Below are 17,975 nucleotides of genomic sequence, written 5' to 3'. Positions count from 1 at the left end.
GTTCTGAAATGACTCTTCTTCGAAGATTGGAAACTTCACTCACGTCGACGGCGACAGCGTCATCTCAAAGACTAAGGTTCATTGATAGATCCATAGATATTAGATTTAAAGTGATAATTTAAATATTAAATTAAGTTAAAATTTTATACTAATTAAAATTATTTAGTTAATGTGTAGTTTTTAGGTTTGATTCATTATTAGAATTATTTATGTACGAGAGTATTACAATCATAAAAAAATAAAATGAAAGTCATTTTATTAATTAATTTTATATTTCTTTTTAATTCTTAGTTTCTCTAATTTTTGTTAGGGTTTTAGATTTGACTTTATATTAACGAGTGTTTTCATTCTTGTACTCAAGCATCTAAATGACATCTTCTAATCCATATTACTCTAAATTCACTCATAAGTATTATTCTATTAACATATCTATTTCACCTCCATTACCAACACTTTCATTCTTATTCAGACAAAAACTATATATTTTACCTCCATTATCAAATTTGTCATTTATACTCTAATAAAACTTCATATGACACTCTCAAAGCAATTTTAGACAAACTTTCTAATTCGTTTCAAAACCTGCGGAAAATTGCAGAGCAAGTTGTTGTTGAAGAGTAGAGAGATGAAAAAGATGTGTCAGATGCAAGAAATCTTTTTCCCTAATCTAACTTTGGAGCAATATAATTTTGTCACATTCAAACCTTCATCAATTCAATCTCTGTTGGCATAACCATTCAATCTTATTTGGAGTTTTTGTCCGCTATCATTCACAAACCCATTTTTATAGAAATTACCAGACTCTTTTGGTTTGAGATTATTAATTTTGTTCTGGATTGCATATGTCAGATGTGGATTGGATTTGTGTGTCCTGCCAGATTTTCTCTGATTGATTTTTAACCTGTTTTATAGTGTTGGGTGTCTTTGGTGCACCTTGTATTGGGAGGAAATCACAAATGCAACCGAATAATTCAATAACACAAACTCGCCCAAATATCACATGCTACTTAAAGACAATCAACAAAATACACACCACCAAACAGCACAACACAATTTTAGCGTGGAAAAAACTCCGTTAACTAGAAGTAAAAAAACTACGAGACCCGTAGGCCACTTAAAATCTCCATTATAATCAACAATGGATAAAGCAAGGTTATCTCTAACACTAATTAAAGGCATACATAAACATCATCAAGATCTACAATCAATCTTGAAATACAACAAGAACAAAGAGAGACAAAATAACCCAAAAAACATCAAGAAATTATGACCTCAAAGATTGGAGGGCAACACCAATCCGACTACCGTGCGACAAAACTCAAAATTTCCCCTAGGCAACACCTTCGTCAACATATCCAATCCATTGTCATGGGTTTAAATCTTCTCAAGCTCCATCAACTTGAAATCTAATGCATCATGAATCTAATGATAACGAACATTAATATGCTTCGACCTTGAGTGAAAGGAGGAATTCTTCGATAAGTGAATGACACTTTGATTATTACAAAATAAGACATACTTTTCTTGTTTCACACCAAGTTCCATTGAAAATTTCCTCAACCATAACAACTCTTTTGACTCTTCTACGGTGGCTATAAACTCAGCTTCGGTAGTTGAGAGTGCAACACACTTTTGCAACTTTGATTGCCAAGCCACAACTCCCCCGACAAAACTCACCATATATCCCGAAGTAGATTTCTGATCATCCTAGCTTTCGGCTAAATCTGAATCTGTATATCCAACCAACGTAGAGTTCTTGCATCCCAAAGTTAGTCTCAAATTAGAAATGTCATTCAAATATCTCATCACCCACTTCACGACCTCCCATTGATTTTTTCCCGGGTTTGAGAGATAATGACTCACCATTCCCACGACATGAGCAATATCGGGTCTTGTACAAACCATGACATACATCAAACTACCAATAGCCGATGAGTACTAAATGTTCTTCATACTCAACTTTTCTTCATCCGTAGACGGACATAGTTTATGACTAAGCTTGAAATCAGAAACAAGCACAATGCTTACCGCTTTAGCCTTATCTATACTAAAATGTTGAAGGGCTTTCTCCATATACATTTCATGTGACAAGTACAACTTCTTCTCATTTCGATCTTGAACAATTTCAATACCAATAATTTTTTGAGCCTCTTCTAAATCCTTCATAGCAAAATATTCACTCAAAGTGCTCTTCAACTCTTTATTTCTTGAAATATTATTTCCAACAATTAGCATATCATCAACATAAAGCAAGATAATAATGAAATCAACTTTGGAGAAATTCTGGAAAAACACATAATGATCGGCCTTGGCCATCTTGTACCCATTTTCAATCATCACTAAGTTGAGCTTTTGATACCATTGGTGAGGTGTTTGTTTCAAACCATAAATACTTTTTACCAATTTAAAAACATATTTTTTTTTCCCTTTTCTAGGATTCCATCTGATTGCTCCATGTAAATTTCGTCATGTAGATCACCATGAAGGAAATTTGTCTTCACGTCCATTTTCTCTACTTCCAAATCAAGACTAGCAGCTAGCCCAAGAACCATTCGAATAGATTGCATCTTAACAACCGGAGCAAAAATCTCGCCAAAATCAACACCTTCCCGTTGTTTAAAACCTTTTACCACCAAACAAGTCTTGTATCTTCTTTGAGAAGTTCACCCATCTTGCTTAATCCGATAAACCCATCTATTATTCAATGCTCTCTTACATTTAGAAAACTTCACCTAATCAAAAGTATTATTTTCATAAAGTGATTGCATTTCATCCTCCACGACATCTATCCACTCCTTTTTATTCTCATCCTCTAAAACTTCTTTAAAGTTTTCAGGTCCTCCTACCCATATCATGAATATACCGCATCAACTCATTAGAAGCCACCGGTTTGTCAATACTTTCAAACTCTTGATCAACCTTATTTTCAACAACGTCTTCCGTAGCACCTACATCAACAATATCATTAGGATTTAAAACATTATCAACATTCAAATCTATACCTTGATTTTCAAATGGTCTTGGAGGACAAAACCCTCAAATTTTATTCAAGAAAAACCCACAATCCCTTAACTCGAACAAGAACTGAATCTACCGTCAAACATTATCAACACATGCTCTTCACCTTGATTGACAAAAATTGTTATGTGTAATTGTTGATCAATGAGCGAGAGGTTGAAGATGATAAGAGCCTTGTGTATATCTTTCACTTTTCTTGTTGTTCCAAATGAAATAACCAATGAATCATTTATATGTCATGTGGAGCTAAAGCAATAAGAAAACATCAAAAATCAACTTTTCACAGCGACAGGCCGACCTAAGCAACTGAGAGGGTCGACTTGTGCAAACCCGTGGCTTCAGTAGAGAAGGGAAAACAAGTTATGCGTCGACCTGAACAAGTCATGATTTGACCTATAGGTCGACCTGAGCAAACCTGTAGTTCATTCAAAATTTCATGCGTCGACCTAAGCAGGGTCATGCGTCGACGCATGCTATCCCAACATGGATTCCAGGATGAGTCGACCTGAGGGTCGACTTGAGCAAACCTGTGGCTCTCTCTAAGTTTCATGCGTCGACCTGAAGGATCTATAGGTCGACCTGAACAATCCAAATCACCAAAAATACCATTTCTTGAACCTGTGGGTCGACCTGAGCCCTGTGTAGGTAGACCTGTACCTCTTAAACAACCAAAAATGCCAATTTTTAGATTCTTCAAGCTTCTTACTTTATCTTGTTGGTTTGAGACACATCCATACTTGAATTGCAAGTTTTGACATCATTGAAAACACATCCTTTACCTCACATACTCCCTCTTTTTGATGATGGCAAAACATGTTCTCATGAGTCAAGCAAACTTTTATCATTTCATAGATACATCTACGAAACCAACATTACTTTTTTTTTTTGCAGAAATTTAATGCATAATGTGAATAATGCAATGGTTGAAAATGAATATTTACCTGAAATTGAGTCTTCTCTAACTCCTTTTGATTTATTGCACAAAAAAGTTTGAGTTTTGGAGTGAAAAATGGTATTGGAGAAATAGAGTTTTTAGGTTGCGAAGAGTGAGTGTTGATGAAGAAATATAACAATGGAGGAGTGATCATGTTGACTATATCAGATGCTTTCGTAGATGCATCTACGGAATAATGTAGCGCTAAGACGTTTCGTAGATGCACTTACGGAACACTAGTTTATTATAGTTCCGTTGATGTACGTACGAAAGTTGTACGTATGAAAATTATAAAAAAAATACTTCAAAAGATGTATGTACGAAAGTTGAGGACATAAAGGAAATTTCGCGTAGTGTCTCTCTCTGAATAAGAAATCCTTTGAATAAAATCCAAAAAATATAATAAGTTGGGATCCAAAAAAATATAATAATTTGGGAGTAAGAGTTGCCTATGGTATTTCTTCATCTTCACAGAATTCAACAATCAAGTATCACAATGTTGCATAGATCAAGAGACTCAAAATCAAGATCTAAACCTAAATCGATTTCTAGAAGATTCTTTTCGCGGAAGGTGATGATTTTCTCTCTCATCTTTCTCGCTATTTTGCCTCCAATCTTCTTCCATTTCCGCCTCCGTCGCTTCAACCAGATTCAACTCCGGCGATGCGGTTGGGTGAAAAATCCTCCTCTCGTTTGCGCTCACGGCGGTGATTCCTCCGTCGCGTTTCCCAACACGGTGCGTATGCATACACTCTGCACTCGGATTCTTCGTTTTCAAATTGAAATTGAAATTTGAATGTTGTTGTAGATGGCTGCGTATCACTCTGCTCTTAGCTCTCGAGTTGACTGTATTGAGATTGACGTTTCTCGTTCTTCGGACGGAGTTTTGTTTGCTCTTCATGATAGGTAATTTTCTTCTGAGTTTGTTTTTCTTAATCTGTGTGATATTGTTACATTTGAAACATTATTTAGTAGGTGATTACTGATAATGAAGTAGTTTAATAATTAATTGATGTTAGAAGATAGTGACATATAGTTAGACTTCATTGCTAAATTTAGACTAGTTAAATTGTATTCATAGTGAAAAATAGTTTAATGACTATCTAGTAAAACGGTTACACGCTGGTGCTGTTTTGGTAAAAATAGTGGTTGACTTATAAGTTAACTTATAGTTTTAGTTGTTGGCTGATGACCGATAGCAGATGGTTTATAGCTGATGGCAGATGATTGATAACTTAATAAGATAATTGAAGTGTTTGATAAAATTAGCTTGTTTTTAATGTATCCATATGATATTGTTACCTTTAAAACATAATCTTATAGCTAATTAATGATAGTTAAATAGTTTAATAACTAATTGATGACAGAAGATAAAGAAATGCTTAGTTTATAGTAATTAAATTGTATTCATAATGAAAAATAGTTTAACTACGACGTAAAACAGTTACAATAAGTCTGCAAGTCCTAACTCATGGCAAATGCCGATATCTAGTGTCGATGGACACCATGTTCGAATCTCAGAAGTTATTGTCACTTTGTTTAAGGATAAGAAAAACAGTTACAATAAATACAATTCAGTGGCAATAACGTATGTGGCGGGGCAGGTTCGAGTCTAGTCATTTGGCTACTTCACCAAATAAAATAAAATAATATCACTAGATATTTTAAGATATCATTTAACAACGCTCCTTATGGTCCTCACTGGTTCGAGGAATTAGTCTATGCAGTTGTGCGCAGAGGATTCCTGATTTCTAAAAAAAATGGCAACATAGTGAGATATTATTGTAATTTAGGCTACTATGTTAAATTGTTTTGCACCTTCTGTCATTGCATTTGTCGTCATTCAATTCATAAAAATAGAACATGGAAATAGAAAATATTTTCTAAAAATTAACGGATCATGTATTTTTCATATTTTATATCATTATTTGTCTAATCCCGTTTCATGTAGAGGTAGCTTTATAGTCACTGTTGAGATTAATTCTCATATGATGCAGGCAGGGATTTGCAGCGGTTGTCTGGAAACACTAGTTCTAGAGTTGGTCATATGAACTCAAAACAGGTGATGCTGGAACTTCATTTCATCTTCATTTTAACTATAAATATAACCTATTCTAAGTGTTGCTATTGTTTTCTTGTTGTGGTTTCAAATTTTGCTTACATCGTTGCATACTAGTTTTTTAGTAGACGAGTAAAACTAGCATCTTATATACATTGGATGAAAGTATACCCACAATTCAAGATGCTTAAATCGACTAACTTGACTAAGTGTTTTCAGTTTATTTCTGTAGATAAGAGAGCTTAGTGCTTCACACCAATCTACTGAGAAGATTAATGATGAAAGTATAACCACAATTCAAGATGCTCTGATGGTATGACTTATCATTCAGTAAATGCTATTCCTTTTCTTCCCTAATTCCGTGGTTGGTTCAAGAGAGGAGGGGTGATAACATTCTTTGTTTGGTTCACAGGGGGATGGTTTTTTATGAACGAGAATAATTTACTTTATACACTAATCTTTCATGTTATATTGTATGTTTCTAGTTTGCTGCAAGTTCTGTACAACAGATAGTTCTAGATGTTAAAGTTGGACCCCCGTGGTATGAGAAAGGGCTTGCCAAAGATGTTCTCTCTATTGTAAGTATAATGATTGTGTCCCTTTCCAATTGTATATTACATGTTGATACGACCTCTAGCTCATGTAGAAGTTAGATCTGATTCACATTCTTATTTTTCTGTGTTCTCTCTTATGGGGAAGTTAAATATGAGAGCTTATGAAAAAATTGAATTGCAAAAGCTTTTTCAACTTTTGTCAAAAACTATTAGTTGAAAATCTCATTATTAGTAATATAAAATTTATCCAAATTCCAAACTATCTCACATGATCACATCACATTTTTACTATAAATGTGATAGGCAGGGTGCTTAGTGAGCCTATGTTCTGTTAATAGCCTAATAAGGTAGTTAGGTAATTGGGAAATAAGCCACGTAGCCTTTAAATGAGAAGAGGGCCTTGGAGAATGTTCTATCTTGTCATTCTTACGGACTTGGGGCCTTTTAGGCAATCGGGAGAGTCTAATGTTTTTCGAATACTCCGGGAATAATCGGTAATTAAGGATTTTCCCCCTATTTTCGGCACAACATTAAACCAGCTGGTTCCAATCAAAATGTAATTTCCATATGGGTAAAATGTATTTTTCAGCTTGAAAACAAAGGCTGCTGCCAGTCTGCCACAAACTAAATACACCAAGTTCAAAAAGCCTAAACAAAACCCCCTTGTATCTTGACTCTAGTTGAATTGTTAGTTTATCCATTATGATGGATTGAATTCCTCCTTGTGTTTATCTCAATGTGAACCTTCCTTTCTCTTTCTACATTACTTCCCCCCCTCATCACTTCTTAGATTAAAAATCAAGTGACACACGTGAGCTCTATTACCATCTTCATTTTCTTTGAAAGCCTAACACAACATCAATAGCTCCTAATTAGTTGTCGTAATAGCAAGACTTTAATATTGACTACATTCTTTTGTGCCTCATAGTCATCAATTTACCGGGTCTTTTATGGCTTGCGAGTAAATGAAGTAAGGAAGAAAATTATGAGGTGGTCTCAATGATGAAACTGGCAACTGATGGACTAACTATAACTTCTTTGCCAACATCCATCATATTAAAACGTGAGAACCCTTGCCTTCTTTGCACCACTTTTAGCCACCAACGTAGCATCTCTTGTTCATTTAAAATCACACTAGCAAGCATACTTTTTGTTAATGTCCGATGGTAGAACTTCATTTACAAGGTGCCACACCTAGATTATGTATAATGTGCTTATAAATGGTGGCAGTGTTCACCTTACAAGTTTGTTTTATAGGGGTTGAGTTAGACCCAACCCAATTTCTAAGAGCTTATATGATACATATGATAGTATAAGATATTTTCTTTAAAATATTTCTATTGCAGCCATGTAATTTCCAAGTGTCAATACAATCTTTCAGGTGGAGCAGACAGGGTGCAAAAACTGCCTCATATGGGCTAAAAGTGACAATTTAGCAAGAGATGTGATTAAACTCTCATCAGAAATTGCAGTAAGAAGCAATTCATTTACTTATATTTGCAAACCTTGATGTTTTTATGACTAGAATGCTTTACCTCGGAAAATTTTCAGTCGTCTTGTAGAAGTTGCTTTTACTTAGGTTTTATTGCCAACTTCAACACCGACACGATTAGTTTGGAATGATGCAGGTTGGCTATATAGTAATGATGGAACCTTCAACAGGGGCTAGATCAAAATTGTTGAGGATGAAAGGTGCTGAGGTTGTTGGTGTCTACCACCCGTTGATTGACGAAAAGCTTATGAAAGTTTTGCACAGAAGAAGAAAAAAGGTTTTTGCATGGACTGTCGATGATGCAGAATCCATGGAAAAGCTATTGTTTCAGCAGGTTGATGGTATTGTTTCGAGTAACCCGACTTTACTTCAACGATTAATGCAGGATATCAAAACACAATGTTTTGAAGAAGGTTATTCATTACCAAACTAACATTTGTTTCTAGAACATGTTACATATACCTCTGATTCAAAGATTCCTTGTACATTGTTATTTGTGATGAGTAGAGAACTAATCCCATGTGTATCATGCAGACTTTTGATTTTGAGTATCATGCTTTGGAATATTTGATCCATGCTTTTTAACATGCATTATGCAATAGATGGGTAAATTAATTAATTGATAAATGACCTTCTTAGTTCTTTTATGTCTTATCTATTACATAATTGTCTTTGAATGTTTAATAATAAGACATGTCTTCGAAATAAAGAGTAAAAATACACATTTTCTTATCTTAAATCATATATCCTCTTGTCTTATTATAAGCAAATATTGATGTTTTAGTTCTATTATTCAATAAATTTAAAAATGTATTTTGTTTATAATAATAAAAACTCGATTATATAATTTTGCTAAGTATTTGTATAAAAGATATTACTAGTATATAATTACATTTTTATGGTATATGTTTCACACCACATAGATAATGATGGCAAAATGAATTCAATTATATTCAACTCTACTTTTTACAATTGGATTCACAATATCCTTCATTCAGCTTTTACATCAGTATCAATTAATACGGCGCTTTACGGTTTACAAAGGATCCTTTTTATCTATGGCTGGTAGGATTATGCTAGTCATAACAATCATCCAAAGCATGCTTACACATATCATCACTTTCTGTAACTTGCCCACAGTTCTTCTTAAAGACATTGAGAGGGCTTCTAGATATTTTATTTGGTCCGGAACTATCACCAAAAGGGAAGCTTGTTATGGTCTCTTGGAAGAAAATGTGTAGACCTCAGTCTCATGGTGGCCTTGGCCTGAGATCTCTGATGACTCTTAAATCAACTTCAAATTTGAAACTTGGGTGGGACCTTTTAAATAGTAAGGAACCTTGGACTAAGATCATCAAAGGGAGAGTCATTAAATCTCTTGGCATTATCAAATATCCTATCTTCTCTTCTCTTTGGCCTAGTATCAAATTTGAATGGCACACCTTGTTTAGACGGTTATGACCATTTGGAAGGAGGACAAAAATGCTAGAATTGATAGTCCTCCTTCAACTCTTGAGAATATTCTTTCAAGAGTTAAAGGAGTACTATCAACTTTGTAGGCTACAATCTTTTACATTTTATGGTATATTTGGGATGCTAGAAATTGAGAAAGACTCAAGAATATTCTTCCAACTTGCAGAAACACAATTCAAAAGATTCACTCTCTTCTTCTAACTCAAAACAACTCCAATGCAACAATACCCTCTCTTCTTCTAACTCAAAACAACTCCAATGCAACAATACCCTCTTCCATGATGAATTCCAAATAATTAACTACTCTTTTTGTAATATTGGCAAAAAAAAATAGTGTTTATAATAACTCAATAATATAATTTTGTTACTTATTTTTATAAATAAAAAATAAGTGATGCACTGACGGTGTAAAAAAGTTTTACATTGTCAACCAATCACGATCATGTATAATAAATCATTATTTTAAAATGTCAGTATATCCATTAAACTCTTTTATAAAAAAAATATTACTATATATTTTTATGGTATGTTCCACACCACATATATAATGATGGCAAACACCGACGTGTGATGTGACCTACCAAATTGGATGTACGTGGAGCAATTCTAATATTTATGCATGTTTTTTCCTATCTCAAAATATATATAAAAAGCAAAAGAAAACATAAATATCTTATAATAAAACAAAAATAAAATATAATAATTAAATTATATTTTGGTTTGAAATTGGGGTTTCTTGTGGTGAGATAGAAACTCAGATTCTGTTATTTGGAACCATTTGATTTCAATTTTGTTACTTAAATTTTGAAACTTTGAACCAAAGATGGCGAATGGGAAAACGGGAATTTCCAATTGGATCCAAAAGAAAATCACTGATCCTCTTCTCGCCATTCTCCAAAGGTACATGAATCACTGATTCATTTGCATTTTATCAGATCTGTTTCTGAATTTTGATTCTGAATTAAGTTAGGGTTTGTTTGTTAGGATTGTTAAATAAGTGATTTTGGTATTCAATTATTTAGAGATTCACTTTTAGAGACTTTTAAGGAAAGTGTGTGTTTGTTTTCATGATATAAAATCACTTTTTTTTATAATGGATGTGTTTGATTTTGTGGCGGATAGAATTGATTTTGAATTAATTGATTATGGAAAATTTAATCTAGTTAAAAGTGAGTTGAAGATAGAGTAATTTATGGTTGGATAAATTTAACTAGAAGTGATTTGAACAATAAATTTTTTCAATGTAAAAATCATAGAAGTTATAAATTATAGCTTTAAGTAGAATCAATTCTAAAGGCAGAATCAATTCTACCTTAGAAAAACCAAACACCTCAAAATCACTGCTAGATTAATTCTACACCTCTAGATTGCTTTTGTCTCTTCCAAAAGTTAAACCAAACGTACACTTAGGATCTGTTTGGATAAACAACTTATTTGGAGCTTATAGCACAGTGTTTATCAAAATAAGCAGTTATGAAAAAGTTTGTATGAGCTATTTTTCTAAGAAAAGATAAAGTAAATTTAAATTATTTTTATAAGTTATCTTTGAGAATTTATAAAAGTAAGTTCAAAAAAGTTTATGAATAATGTTTTAAGTTGTTTTAATAAGCTCTTTCAAACATTACAAAACTTATGGCACAAGATAACCTGAAACAAACCAATTCAAAAAAGTGATTATTTTGAAAAATAAGCTGTAAAAAAGGATTCATAATTTGTCATGTTTTTCATTTGGAAATGTTTGTTTATGAATTATATTTGGTGACAATTAGTTTCTTATGGTTTTTTCAGAGGAGCTGAACCAAAACAGTTGGCTTTCTCGGCTGCTCTTGGCATTACATTTGGAATATTTCCTATAGTTGGTATGATGTAATTCACTCATCTTGAATTAGGCGCTCTTTTTTCTATAGATGTTGTTCGCCAATTATTTGCCGATTAAAATCTGGATTTGATTCATGTATTAATGTGAGTGTAGAGATTTTATGCTGTCAACCGATCATTATCGTCTGATTGTTAAAAAGTTTGACTTCAATCATAACTATTTGACAACACTTCTTACAAAACCGCATATCACTGAATAATAGCGGTTTGTTAAACTTAATTAATCAATCTGCAACGTCTCTTTGGAAATTGACCAAATATTGAGATAATATGAGGCTAATGTTTTTCGAATAGGTGTCACTGTATTTCTCTGCGGAGTCGCTATTGCATTGCTTGGATCACGTTGTCATGCTCCAACTTTGATGCTCGCAAACTTTATGGCTACTCCAATAGAATTGAGGTAATTGCATAGAAAAGTCAGAGCTATCTTTACATATACTTTTAATCCTTATCGTGAATCATAATGTTTGTATTTTGTTCATCATGTTACAACCAATGTCAATGTTTGTTTTGTTTCATGATTGATGTCGTTCTATGTTATTATTCTTGTGAGAAAGATTGTGATTGACGATTAATTTTTTTTCATAATTTCAGTCTAATTGTGCCCTTTCTACGTCTCGGTGAATTTATTTCTGGCGGACCTCAATTCCCTTTGACATCTGACGCTTTAAAGAAAGTTCTTACCGGTCAAGCTTCACATGAAGTCATATTAAGTGTTGTCCATGCGGTAGGTGTCATTTTACCGTAATATTTTCCTGTCGATTTGTCTTGCATAGAACAAAAAATCAATTTATTTCTCTTTTCATCGAACGCGCATTTTACGTAGGTTGAAGTTGAACTCTTGATCCTTTCCACCTTTCCTGCATTACATAAAGAATGGCATGGCATGTTTTGTATCTTGTAGAGTGTAGGTGGTTTTTTGGATCCCTATTAAAATTCGAATAGCTCATATTAGGTTTTGGACCCAGATTGACTGACATAGCAATTACACGCAACTTCATACAGTTAACAATCTCTGTCTTTAATCTGAGATCGGACGGCCTAGATTTCACACTAACAAATGATATCTTATTAGGCACTTAATGAATGCACAAAGTTTATACGCTTATGGTTGTTAAGAGTAATGTACTCAAGCACGATATCCTAAGTAGGATCAATCGGCTTGTGAAAGATCGTAAAACTCGGATCGTTTGCACGGCACGTAAGATCCTACCGAAAGAAAAATGGTAATTTCATATATATTTATACACACACACACAAAAACATGAAAATTATAAATTAGGCAGAAACAAATCATGTTTTTATTTATGATCTTGCCTCAAAAAGCTCGATCTTTAACCCCACAGACAACGAAAACGATCTTTCTCTAACCGTAGCACTCTTAGGCACCCTTGGCACATAAGATCTTACGATCTTACGATCCAGCACTCGATCTTGACTACATTAGTTAAGCGTCTCATAGTGGATGAGATACCCTTCACTTTATAAGCCAGTTTTGTAGGATTGGATAACGCAATCCAAATTCTAAGAAGATATGAGAGCCTATCTAGATTCATGTGATTTCTTTGTTCACGCTAGCTTGTTTGAATTGCTTAATGTTTATACGACTATCAAATTTTAATACCATTTATTTATCAAACTCTGGCAGGTGTTTGGGTGGCTTGCGGCATCGCCTTTTATTCTAGGAACACTATACATAATATTTTTACCATGCTTCAGAATTCTCCTGCAGAAATTCTCAAATGTACCTATAAGTCCAAAGAAGCCTCTTCATTCTCACTCAGAAGTAAGCTTGAAGGTAATTTGAAAAAAATAAAATAGTAACCAGTTATATAGTAGTATGTTATTTCTTGACACAAATTGTACATAATTATCAAAGACTTGTAACTGTTTATAAGCTGAGATTGGTACCCTGGTTGTAAAGGATGGATTTTTCAAATTCTTCTGATAAACAGGTTCATAGTAAAGGATTGAATGTTGAATTTCCTTGCATATACATCACACGTTAATCTCGACTTTTGATTTGAGATTGATGTAATGTCGATTGCATGCATGAATTTGTAGATATAAATATTTACATACTTTAATTGGTGTTTGTCATTGATCTAAAATATGATGGTTCATAGTATCTTCATCGATTCCCCGACTAGCTTGAGTTTTTTTTCTTTCAAATTAATCGAGTCGATTTTAATAATTTACTATATTCGATTTAAGATTGATCGGGTATGAAATTTCTATAACTCGATGCTTATATTTTCCTACACCAATATAATAAATTGTTAATTTATTTTATTGTCCAGAATTACTTCATTTTTTCAAATTAAAGATGATCAAAGCCAAAAATATAATAAATTTGTAATTTACTCATTTTGATTTAAAAAATACTTTAAAATAGTCATAGCCTACTTGTTTCATTGCCACTTTGCCTTATTGTCAATTTTTTATCTATTTTTTTTTATTAGATAGAGGGCTTTCGTCCAAAAAGACAAACAATTACACCTAGAAAAAAAAAGAAGTTTCTACTGCATCCTTCCTGATTAAAACTCTAATAAACTTAGGAGCATCTTCAAGGTAGTAACAATAATTTGCGGTTACAATCTAGCCTAGTTAATTTGATAATTATAAAAAAAAAATTAACTTTAAGAGATTTACTATGATATTGTTTAGACGAGGTTATAAATTATGGGTCAGTTTGTATCAGCTTTAAAAAAATGGATTTTTTCTTTGTATTTTTGAAAATAGATTTTCTAAAACTGTTTTTCAAAATATTACAAATTTTTTTATATTCGTTTTTTCTAAAATAAAACACTTAAGGTGTGTTTGGATTGGCGGTGGACAGAATTGATTCTAGTAGAATTGAGTTTGGTAGAATTGATTCTAGCAGAATTGAGTTTAGCAAATTGATTTATGTTTGGATACATTTTTGTAAAAGTGAGTAGAGTAATAAATTACAGTGTAAAAATCATCCAGAATCAATTCTGGAGGCAGAAGCTACAAATTCTAGCTTCAAGTAGAATCAATTCTGGAGACAGAATCAATTCTATTTTTGTCAAACCAAACATCTTAAAATTGTCCAGAATTGATTCTACACATCTAGAATTGCTTTTGGCCTTTTCAAAAGCCAAACCAAACATGCACTTAATTTGACATCCTATAACATAAACGTACATAATTGAAGACCAAAATTTAGTCAAAATCATAATTTTTTCAAAAAGTTGTATTTCAAAAATGATTTTTATGAAAATCTATTTGAAATAGCTTCAAAATTAAGTGATTTTTTGAAATTTTGATATCCAATTTTTTTTGCCATAAATAGATAAAATACCTAAAATCACATTTTAATAATAACTATTCAAACAAAATTTTCATTTGAAGCTTTTATAAAAAGTTTCTTTGAAAAAAAAATTTCACAAAATTTGGTAACACTATAAAAATTATTTTTAAAAAAAAGCCAAAACAAACGGGCCCTATAATTATATAATTAAGGAACACAAAATTAAAACTGATATTTTGCTACACACTAGTAGTGGTGGTTTAGCTAAGGATGTTAAAATACTTTTGAAATTTTGCAAGGAAATTTTGGTCTATATATTGTATCGAATCTGTAAAGTTTAATAGAGATTACCTATTAAGTAGCTGTAATTTTTGTCGTAGCTAATGATGATTGATGAAAGGAAGAAACTTTTTTTTTCTTTTCCTACCGTGTTTTTAATAAGATATTTCAACATAATTTATTAGCAAGAAAAACCGGAGAGAGATGCTCTCTCTTCTCTCTAGAATATTTCCTCCCAAACTTTTAGGGTTTGTTGGTGGCGGTCCCCCACCTTCACGGTGGCCCTCTTCTACTATTTTTATGGTGGTTACTCTTCCCTCTATGAAGGGTAATTCCTCTTTCACCCAACCCCATTCTTATATGTCCATCAGATCTACCCCCTCATCGGTTTTTCCCTATTTCCACTACAAACCACCACTCAACCATCCTCCTCTCTGTTGAATCGGCCGCCGCCTGAGCCACCACCGCTATTAGAAAATGAAAATATCCTCAAGGTTGGTTCTTAGCATCTCAAAGCTGTCACTCTTCTCTGTTTATGCTCTACTGGATACGATTTGCGCACCCACAAAGCCGTTGTGGTTTTATAACAGATTGTATTTTGTCCCTCTTTCAGATCTAGCTTTTTATGTCTTTATGTTGTCTATTTTATGCTTTGGTCATTTGGGTTTTAAGACTGCACTCATGGTGTTTGATAAAAAGCCTCAAAGGATTTTTGTGTTTTGAAGTAACACTATCTCTAGTCAACAACAAAGTTTTGAGCTTTCCACAAGTATGGACAATCTTGAGAACAAAGGAAGTCGATATGCGCATACACAAGTCAAAGAAATCATCCCTAATTGGATTTGGAAAAAGACAATAGATTCTCATTCTTATATTGTCACTAATGGTGCTCTTACAAGAGTTTATGATTTGATGATATGTTGTTGTTTCGGTTTGGTTGTACTTCCTCCGTCCCAAAATATAAGAGAGAAAAATGTATTTTTCTTGTCCCAAAATATAAATTTTTCATTTCTTTCAGGATAAAATTAAATGCAAATTGCATTTAACTTACATTCTCTCTCATCATTTCCATAACCAATAACTAATTAGAATTTTTTTTTAAATTTTCCAAAGCTCTTTATTTCAAGAAAACCATAAGTCAAATGAGTGTTTTTATTTTTCTTAATAAGCATGATTTTGTTTTTTTCTTTTGATAATTTGGGACGAAGGGAGTATTCCTATACCATAAGTCTATTGTTGTTTGTAATGCCTCTTGGTTTTTTTCTTAATGGAATAGTTTTTCCCATCAAATAAAAAAATAAAAAATAAAAAAAGATATTTCAACAAATTATATGAAATTCACTTTACAATGTATGAAATCATCATTTTGATAGGACCTCTAATACACCTTCACTAAAATTATTGTAAGAAAATAAGTTATTATGATAGTTTCACTAATTAGAGTATATATCAAGAACTTTATTTTACTTGTTAGTTATAAATGAATTCACGTCTCATTGTGTCATGCTTTAAGGAGTACGATTATTATATATAAATTATCATTGGTCTTGATTTTTAAATAACGTGTGACTATTTGTTGAACGAAATAATATATATTCATTTTTGTTTGAAAATAAGTCTCTCTTTATCTAACATACATGATAGAAGGGTCAATATTCAGTTGATGACATGCCACATTGGAGTTGATGCTCAAAATTTCTCTAGGGGAGATCAAATAAGTCTGCATTGGATTTGTGGTACTTGATCTTTAAATATACGGTGGTCAATATTGCATCCAAAGCTACTATGCATGGTCGTCCCAAAATGAACTTGTAGACTATTTTACATGGAACCACAAGAAATTGAATTCCATAATCCTGATGTCATTCCCTTCTCTAAAAGTAACATGTAGCTCGATGAAGCCCCAATGGTGGGTTACTGGCTTGTTAAAGACCTGCAAGTTATTTCCCACGTTACATGATAGTGTTTCTCTCCTTAAGCCTAACTTGGTAAACACTTAATCATATATAATATCACATGATCTCCCTTCGTCACTGAGAATCTGCAAGATGACAAAGTTGGCCATGGTTGTCATTTTTATCAATATAAATATCTCGTTTGGATACCTCTGACTTTCTGTTCATGTCTCCTCCTTGAAGACGATTCTCAATTCTGATCAATGGACAATAATTCTGCAATTTATCTCTTGACAATTAATGACATTTTTTATGGTGGGAACTCTCATATGATAAATGAAATGAAATAATATCCCTCTGAGATGGAAGCTATGAATGGTCGTTTCCCTTTCACGTTGTCTTCCTTTTCACTATCATCTCCCCGGGCGTCCTATTTAGTGTATCTATCAAGTCTTGCCTTTTTGATTAAATCTTCTATTGCATCTTTAAATGGAAGCATTCGTCAGTTTCATGTCTGTGACATTTATGATATAGACATTTATGATATATGCAGTATTTTGTTTTATTAGTCTATGTTGACTCCTTCGCGGCGTGAGGGTATTTTACCCTGACTTCATTGAATTCAGTATTGACACGTTACTTTAAGATTATCATTATGGTTGTCTTCGACGGAGTGAATTTCCAAAACTTGGATCGAGATCCCTTTTCCCTTTCAATATCTCTTTTTATGTAGTGTTTGTTGTCTCCCTGCTTTACATTTTCAAATGCCTTATTCTTCTCAACGTCTTCAGGAGTAGCTTCTCTTCATAATTAATTTATGGTTGATCCCAAACAATATGTTCACTTCTACTTAGTGGCTATTCTAATCCTAGTTTCTCCCTGAACATGGAGTCTGACCTCTAGTCTTTCTCAAAGATCCATTAATTGGGTCTGTCACTAGCTCCTCTCACTTCTACAGTCTCCTTTCAAAGATCCATTAATTAGAAATCAAATTTTAAGTTGTTTTTATTAGTGAATTTTTTATAACGTTCTAAAAACTAAAATTACGTGCATAATAATTTTCAGGGACCAAAATATATCAGTTTTTTATAGGGAGCAAAAGCAAAATTTAGTAATTTA

The 17,975-nt window shown here is 32.8% G+C and overlaps 2 protein-coding genes across 2 annotated transcripts; both read left to right on the top strand.

The window, feature by feature from the left end:
• Positions 1-4,396: 4,396 nt before the first annotated feature.
• Positions 4,397-8,700, top strand: LOC131657351 (glycerophosphodiester phosphodiesterase GDPD4-like). Its single transcript, XM_058926758.1, has 7 exons — positions 4,397-4,688; positions 4,761-4,858; positions 5,954-6,014; positions 6,244-6,324; positions 6,497-6,589; positions 7,947-8,036; positions 8,194-8,700. Exons 1-7 carry the CDS (start codon positions 4,404-4,406, stop codon positions 8,488-8,490), a joined length of 1,005 nt encoding a protein of 334 aa, XP_058782741.1. The 5' UTR covers positions 4,397-4,403; the 3' UTR covers positions 8,491-8,700.
• Positions 8,701-10,222: 1,522 nt separating this feature from the next.
• Positions 10,223-13,404, top strand: LOC131657350 (uncharacterized). The gene is made up of 5 exons (XM_058926757.1): positions 10,223-10,430; positions 11,319-11,389; positions 11,703-11,808; positions 12,003-12,135; positions 13,057-13,404. Exons 1-5 carry the CDS (start codon positions 10,354-10,356, stop codon positions 13,213-13,215), a joined length of 546 nt encoding a protein of 181 aa, XP_058782740.1. The 5' UTR covers positions 10,223-10,353; the 3' UTR covers positions 13,216-13,404.
• The last annotated feature ends 4,571 nt before the right edge of the window (positions 13,405-17,975 follow it).

The sequence above is a fragment of the Vicia villosa genome, linkage group LG3, assembly GCF_029867415.1.
Source record: "Vicia villosa cultivar HV-30 ecotype Madison, WI linkage group LG3, Vvil1.0, whole genome shotgun sequence".
Taxonomy (NCBI): Eukaryota; Viridiplantae; Streptophyta; class Magnoliopsida; order Fabales; family Fabaceae; genus Vicia; species Vicia villosa.
Note: the sequence above shows the minus strand (reverse complement) of the source record. Positions and strands in the feature narration are given on the sequence as shown.